We start from the raw sequence: 6,944 nt of genomic DNA, 5'->3' as shown, positions 1-6,944 counted from the left end.
CGTTTCTTGGGGTTCTTGGTGAGCGTCACCTTGACGAAGTTGTGGAAGGGGGGGGACCTGGGAGAGGGGGGGAACTGAGGGTCCCCCCACTTCACGGGGGGGGGGCCCTGATGTCGCCCCCCAAATCCCCCCCCCCCCCCCCCCCACTCACCACTTGGTCTTGTCCTTCAGTTTGGGGGGCTGGTACCCGCTCTTGGACATGAGGAACAGCACCCTGGGGAGGGGTGGGGGGGGGGGGCGTGTCAGGGGGACCCCCCCCTCCCCACTTGTGGGTGCTGGGGGGGTGTGGGGGGTCCCCGCTTACCCGCAGGGGGGTGCACGTCGAACATGGGGGGCTGCAGCTCGGCCAGCTCGACGGCGGTGATCCCCACCGACCAGACGTCGCAGAGCTCGTTGTACCCCCCTTTCAGCTCCACCGCTGCCACTTCGGGGGCCATCCTGGAGGGGGGGGGGCACGAGGTTCGACCCCCCAAACCCTCAAGACACCCCCCCCCCCAAAATCTTGCCCCCCCCCTCCTCACCAATACGGGGGTGCCGATGAAGGACATGCGCCGGGCGAAGGTCGCGCTGATCTGCGCCGCGATCCCGAAATCGGCTGGGGGGGGGGGGAGAGAATTGGGGGGCCCTCAGACCCCCCCCCCCAGGGCCTAGACCCCCCCAAGCCCCCCCCCCCAAAAAGGGAGGGGACTCAGGTATCTGAGCTCCAGCACCCCCCCCCACCATTGCTCCTCCAGGCATCCGAGGGGGCTCCCCAACACCGCCTGCCCCCCCCCCTTTTAACCCCCAACCCCCCATTGCCCCCCACAGCCCCCCCACAGCCCCCCCGTTCCCCCCCCCTCGCCCCCCCCCACTCACCCAGCTTTCACCTCCCGCTGTCATTGATGAGGATATTGGCTCCCTGCGGTGACAAGATGGGGGTCAGCAGGACCCCCCCGGCCACCCCCCATGTGTGATGCCCCCCCCAATGTGTGTCACCCCCCTCCCCAAAATATGCCCCCCCCCCCCTTTTTGTCCCCCCCTACCTTGATGTCCCGGTGGAATTTTGCCCTGGGAGTGCAGGTAGGAGAGTCCCTGGGAGCATGAGGATGAGGGTCAGCCCTGGGGGGGGGTGGGGGGGGTCCGGGGGGGGGTCCCCGGGGGGGTCCGGGGGGGGCCACTCACCTCCAGGGTCTCCCTACACACATAAGCGATCTGCGGCTCGGAGAGGGGCCCCGTCACTGTGGGGAGAGGGGTTTAGCGGCGGGGGGGGGGGGGGGGGGGCAGGCTCTGTACCCCCCCAAAAAAATGGGGGGAACCCCCAAAATCGGGGGGTCCCCCCCCATTACCGTGGTAGATGTCCTGCAGAGACCCCCCCCCCACACAGCTCATGCAGATCCACAGCTTGTTGCACCTGCGCGGGGGGGGGGAAGGGGTTAATGGGGCTGGGGGGGGGGATTTTGGGGTACGGGGGGGGGGGGCACCAGGGGTTAGACGGGGGGTGTCGGGGGGGGCAGTGGGGGGTGTAGAGAAGGGGTTGATGGGGTTTGGGGGGAATTTGAGGGATTTGGCGGGTGGATTTGGGGGGGATTTGGGGGGGTGGGGGGTTTTGGGGGGGTTGGGGGGATTTGGGGGGGGGTGTTTTTGGGGGGGGGGGGGATTTGGGGGCCCCTCACCAGCTGTAGCTGCCGAAGTAGGCGATGATGTTGGGGTGCTGCAGGACCGGACCATCAGGATCTCCTGCTGCAGCGTGGCGCGGTCGTCGTCTGGGGGGGGGGCAAAGGGTTTTGGGGGGGGGGGGGGGGCAAAGGGGGGCACCCCCAGAGGTCCCAGGGGGGGTCCCAGGGGGTCTTGGGGTGTTCCAGGGGGTCCCAAAGGGTATTGGGGGGTCTCACGGCATCCAGGAGGTCTCAAGGGGTATTGGGGGGTCCCAGGGCATTGCAGGGGGTCCAAGGGGTATTGGGGGGGTCCTGGGGGGGGTCCCAGGGGGTCCCAAACTGTATTGGAGGTTCCAGGGGGGTCCCAGGGGTTCTCAAGGGGTATTGGGGGGATCCTGTGGGGGTCCCAAGGGGTCCCAAACTGTATTGGGGGGTTCTGGGGGGGGTCCCAGGGGGGTTCCCAAGGCATCTCAAGGGGTCCCAAGGGGTATTTGGGGGGTCCTGGAGTGTCCCAGGGGGTCCCAAGGGGTATTGGGGGGGGGTTCCAGGGGGGGTCCCAGGGGTTCCCAAACTGTTTTGGGGGGGGCCTAGGGTGTCCCAGAGCATCGCAAAGGGGTCCCAAGGGTATTGGGGGGGTCCTGGGGTGTCCCAGGGTGTCCCAAGAGCACCCCGAGGGGGTTTGGGGGGGCTCGGGACATTTCGTCATCCCCACAAAAGAGCTGGAGGGGGGGATTTAGGGGGCGTCAGGCGGCATTGGGGGGGTTCCGGGGGGTATTAAGGGGTCCCAAGGGGTATTGGGGGGCCCCAAGGGGTGTTTGGGGTATTGGGGGGGTCTCGGGGTCCCCCGCTCCGGGGGGGGGGGGGGCCCTCACCTGCCTCCATCTTGACAACCTTGATGGCGGCCAGTTCGCCCGTGGCCTTGCTGCGGGCCTGGGGGGGACACAGGGCTTCCAGAGCCTCCCAGTACCCTCCCAGTACCCCCCAGTAACCCCCCAGTAACCCCCCAGAGCACCCAGTACCGGATGCGCTGGGGCCTCACGCCTCTGGTAGCAGCATCGTTGCGGGGGGGGGGGGAGGGTGTCCCCCGGGGGCTGCGGGTACCGGCAGGAAGGACCAGGGTGTGGGGGGGAAACTGGGAGAGCACTGGGGGGCAACTGGGAAGCAGTGGGGGGGGCCCTTTGCGGAGACGGGGGGCCCCTCACACCTCGCGCCCACCCCCCGCCACCCTGAGGAAACCCGCGTGGGGATGTCGGGGTCCCCCTGTACCCCGAGGGGGTGGTTTGGGGGGGTCCCAGGGGTCATGCGGCCGCCCAGCCCCCACCTCCCCACCCATTTTTTTTTTTTTTTGGGGGGGGGGGGGTGTCCCCACCTTATAAACGTCCCCGTAGGTGCCACCAACCCCAGACGCTGCAGAACCTCGAAATCCTCTTGGGGGTCCCGGGTGGAGATGTGGAGGTTTTGGGGGTCCATAGCACCCCCCCCGCACCCCCCCTCAGCACCCCCCCCCCGTGCGCGGCCGAGCGGCGGGAGGAGGTGGAGGTGCCCCCCCCGCCCGCCCCCCCCCCCTGCACCCCACAATTCACCACGGCGGCGGAAGGGGAAACTGAGGCAGAGGCATCCGGTTTTCGGGGGGTGGGGAGACCAGTTTGAGACCAGTTTGGGCCCAGTTCAGCCCAGTTTGATCACAGTGTACCCCAGGTTGGTCCCTGTGTCCCCCCAGTTTGGTCCCCAGTATCCCCCGTAACAGCCCAGTTTGGTCCCAGTGTAGTTCATCCACCCCCCCCTCAGTGTACCAAGCTGTGTCCCAGTGCCCCCCCCAGTCGACCCCAGTTCAGCCAGTCCATCCCACTGTGACCCCCCACATCACTCCCAGTTCAGCCCAGTCCATCCCACTGTGACCCCCCACATCACTCCCAGTTCAGCCCAGTCCATCCCACTGTGACCCCCCCACATCACTCCCAGTTCAGCCCAGTCCATCCCACTGTGACCCCCCACATCACTCCCAGTTCAGCCCAGTCCATTCCACTGTGACCCCCCACATCACTCCCAGTTCAGCCCCAGTCCATCCCACTGTGACCCCCCACATCACTCCCAGTTCAGCCCAGTCCTTCCCACTGTCAACCCCCTAATCACTCCCAGTTCAGCCCAGTCCATCCCACTGTGGACCCCCCTCATCACTCCCAGTTCAGCCCAGTCCTTCCCACTGTGACCCCCCACATCACTCCCAGTTCAGCCCAGTCCTTCCCACTGTGACCCCCCACATCACTCCCAGTTCAGCCCAGTCCATCCCACTGTGACCCCCCTCCCCTCACTCCCAGTATGTCCCAGTCCCTCCCAGTATGACCTCCCCTATTGCTCCCCCCCAAGGCGGCTGCCGTTGGGTTTAACGGTGGCCCCAGTTTGGCCCAGTTGGCCCCAGTCAGACCAGGCCGAGTCCCCAGGCCTTTACTGGGAGTGAGCGCAGTGGCGCGGCCCGGCCCGACGGCGGGACTCAGCGTGGCGGGCGGGGCCTGTACGTGTGGGCGGGGCCTGTATGTATAGAGTGATATGCACGTATAGGCGTGGCCTGTATGTGTGGGCGTGGTTTGTGCGTGCGGGCGTGGTTTGTACGTGTGGGCGGGGGCTGTACGTATGGGCGGTGCCTGTACATGTGGGCGGGGGCCTGTACGTGTGGGCGTGGCTACGTGTTATAACCCGCCTCCGCCTCGCTTCTCGCTTCCTGCCCCTGGAGTCCTCCACCGTCCCGTCATGCTCAGCGCGCGCCCCCGCCGGAAGCGGAAGTTACCGCGCCCGCCGGAGCCTGGGGCCGCCCCTCCGCTTCCGGCGGCTCTGCGCGTCATGGCGCTGTTCGAGCAGATGCGGGCGAACGTGGGCAAACTGCTGCGGGGCATCGACCGGTACCGGCGGGGGGGAACCGGGGGGCAGCGGCGGGGCGAGGGGCCGCCACGGACCGGTAATGGCAGCGGGGGGGGGGGGGGATGATGGGGAGTGGGGCCTGCGAGGACTGAGGGACCCCCTGGAAACGCGGCGCTGGGGGGTGACGAGGGTCGGTACCGGGCGCTGGACGGGCCGGTAACGGGGGTTCCTGGCGGGGTGCGGCCTCCCCGTCTGTGTCCCGCAGGTACAACCCCGAGAACTTGGCCACGCTGGAGCGCTACGTGGAGACACAGGCCAAGGAAAACGCCTACGACCTGGAGGCCAACCTGGCCGTGCTGAAACTGTGAGCGGGGCGGGGGGGCCGGGGGGGGACACAAATGCCCCATCACCCCCCCAACGCCCCCCCAATGCGTGTCCCCGCCCCCCTTCCGCAGGTACCAGTTCAATCCCGCCTTCTTCCAGACCACCGTCACGGCCCAGATCCTGCTGAAGGCGCTGACCAACCTCCCGCACACGGATTTCACCCTCTGCAAGTGCATGATCGACCAGGCCCACGTATCCCCCCACGCTGGGGGGGCGGGGGGGGATTTTGGGGACCAATCCTACCCCTGCACACGCACCCCCCAGCCCCCAGCTACCTCCTACCCACCCCCTGCCCCCCCCCAAATCCTCCAGCCCCTGGCTACCTCCTACCTGGCCCCGCCCCCCCAAACCCCCCAGCTCCTGACTACCCCACCCCCACCCCCCCCAAATCCTCCAGCCCCTGGCTACCTCCTACCCCCTCCCCCCAATCCCCCAGCTACCTCCTACCACGCCCACCCCCAAACCCCCCAGCTACCTCCTAACCCCCCCCCCCAATCCCCCAGCCCCTGGCTACCTCCTACCCCCACTCCCCCCTCCCCAAATCCCTCAACCCCCCGATACCTCCTAACACCACCACCCCCACCCCCCCCCAAATCCCCCAGCCCCTGGCTACCTCCTACCCCCCCCCAATCCCTCAGCCCCTGGCCACCTCCTACCTCCCCCCCCCCCACAAATCCCCCAGCCCCTGGCTACCTCCTCCCCCCCCCCCCAGCCCCTGGCTACCTCATACCCCCCCACAACCCCTCCAGCCTCCTCCCCGGTGGGGTGCAATGACCTTTGCCCTGCAGGCCCCCCCTCATTATCTTCCTGTTGATCTGGTGACCCCAATTTAGGGATTTGAGGGCTCATTTTGGGGGGAAAAACACGATTTTGGGCCCCTCTCCCCACATTTCCCTTGACCCCCCCGGCCCCAGCAGGAGGAGAGACCCATCAGGCAGATCCTCTACTTGGGGGAGCTGCTGGAGACCTGCCACTTCCAGTCCTTCTGGGTGAGTGCTGCACGGGGAGGGGGGGGGGGGGGCTGACACCCCAAACCCAGCAGAGGGACCCCCCAAACCTCAGAGGAGTTGGGGTGCTCCCCAGAGCTCGTTATCTGGGGATTTTAATGACAGTGTGTGTCCCGTCCCCGCCCTGTTTTCGCAGCAAGCTCTGGATGAGAACATGGAGCTGCTGGATGGGATCACCGGCTTCGAGGACTCCGTGAGGAAATGTGAGGGGGTCCCGGGGGGCGGTTTGGGGGGTCCCGGGGGGGGTTGGGGGTTCGGGGGGGGCTCATGGTGTCTCTTTCCGCAGTCATCTGCCACGTGGTGGGAATCACCTACCAGCACATCGACCGCTGGCTGCTGGCCGAGATGTTGGGGGACCTCTCGGGTAAGGGGGTGCCAGGAGGGGTTGGGGAGGGGGCTGGGGCCACCCCTGAGAGGCTGAAGCCCCCCCATTTCCGCCCCCCCCCCCCAGAGGCTCAGCTGAAGGTTTGGATGAGTAAATACGGCTGGACGGAGCCAGAGCCCGGGCGGATCTTTATCTGCAACCAGGAGGAGAGCATCAAGCCCAAGAACATCGTGGAGAAGATCGACTTTGACAGTGGGTGTCGGGGACCCCCCCCACTCCCTGGGGACCCCCCCCCCCGCTTGAGGACACCCCCCTCACTCTCCTCCTTCTCTTACAGGTGTTTCCAGCATCATGGCGTCCTCCCTCTGAGCCCCCCGTTTTACCGTTGTGTCCCCCCGCGTTTTAACTTGTGGCTCCACCAGTAAAAGAGAAGCCTCCAGGGCGCTGTGGTCCTTTTTGGGGGGGTCCTGGGGGTGCAGCTTGGCCCCTCCTGGGGGGTTTGGGGGGAGCATGGAGGGGGGAGAGGGGCAGATACCCTGCGCCCCCCCCACCATGGGGCAGCCCTGCTTGGGGGAGCGGGAGGGCCACTGTTGGGGAGGCCACGCCCCTCCATGCATGACCACGCCCAACTATCAATATTAATGATCCCTTTGCTCTTCATGGGGGTGGGTTAAGTTGCCCCCGTGTGTGGTTTTTTTGCCCTCATGAATATTAATGAGGGTGCTGTTAGGGATGTGG

At 66.9% G+C, this 6,944-nt stretch overlaps 1 protein-coding gene and 1 long non-coding RNA gene across 2 annotated transcripts; one reads left to right on the top strand and one right to left on the bottom strand.

The window, feature by feature from the left end:
- Positions 1–528: 528 nt before the first annotated feature.
- LOC141938761 (uncharacterized) lies at positions 529–3,367 on the bottom strand. The gene is made up of 8 exons (XR_012627388.1): positions 3,004–3,367; positions 2,507–2,564; positions 1,653–1,742; positions 1,326–1,390; positions 1,162–1,217; positions 1,023–1,071; positions 856–898; positions 529–595 (listed from the first exon to the last, which is right to left on the bottom strand). It is a non-coding gene; the product is annotated as an uncharacterized LOC141938761 (long non-coding RNA).
- Positions 3,368–4,344: 977 nt separating this feature from the next.
- EIF3K (eukaryotic translation initiation factor 3 subunit K) lies at positions 4,345–6,645 on the top strand. The gene is made up of 8 exons (XM_074857733.1): positions 4,345–4,531; positions 4,756–4,854; positions 4,946–5,066; positions 5,789–5,863; positions 6,018–6,084; positions 6,168–6,245; positions 6,333–6,458; positions 6,544–6,645. The coding sequence occupies exons 1-8, from the start codon at positions 4,383–4,385 to the stop codon at positions 6,573–6,575; spliced, it is 747 nt and encodes a 248-aa protein (XP_074713834.1). The 5' UTR covers positions 4,345–4,382; the 3' UTR covers positions 6,576–6,645.
- Positions 6,646–6,944: the final 299 nt, after the last annotated feature.

The sequence above is a fragment of the Strix uralensis genome, unplaced genomic scaffold (assembly GCF_047716275.1).
Source record: "Strix uralensis isolate ZFMK-TIS-50842 unplaced genomic scaffold, bStrUra1 scaffold_292, whole genome shotgun sequence".
In the NCBI taxonomy this organism is placed as follows: Eukaryota; Metazoa; Chordata; class Aves; order Strigiformes; family Strigidae; genus Strix; species Strix uralensis.
The sequence above is the reverse complement of the archived record's forward strand: the minus strand, read 5'-3'. Positions and strand labels throughout refer to the sequence as shown.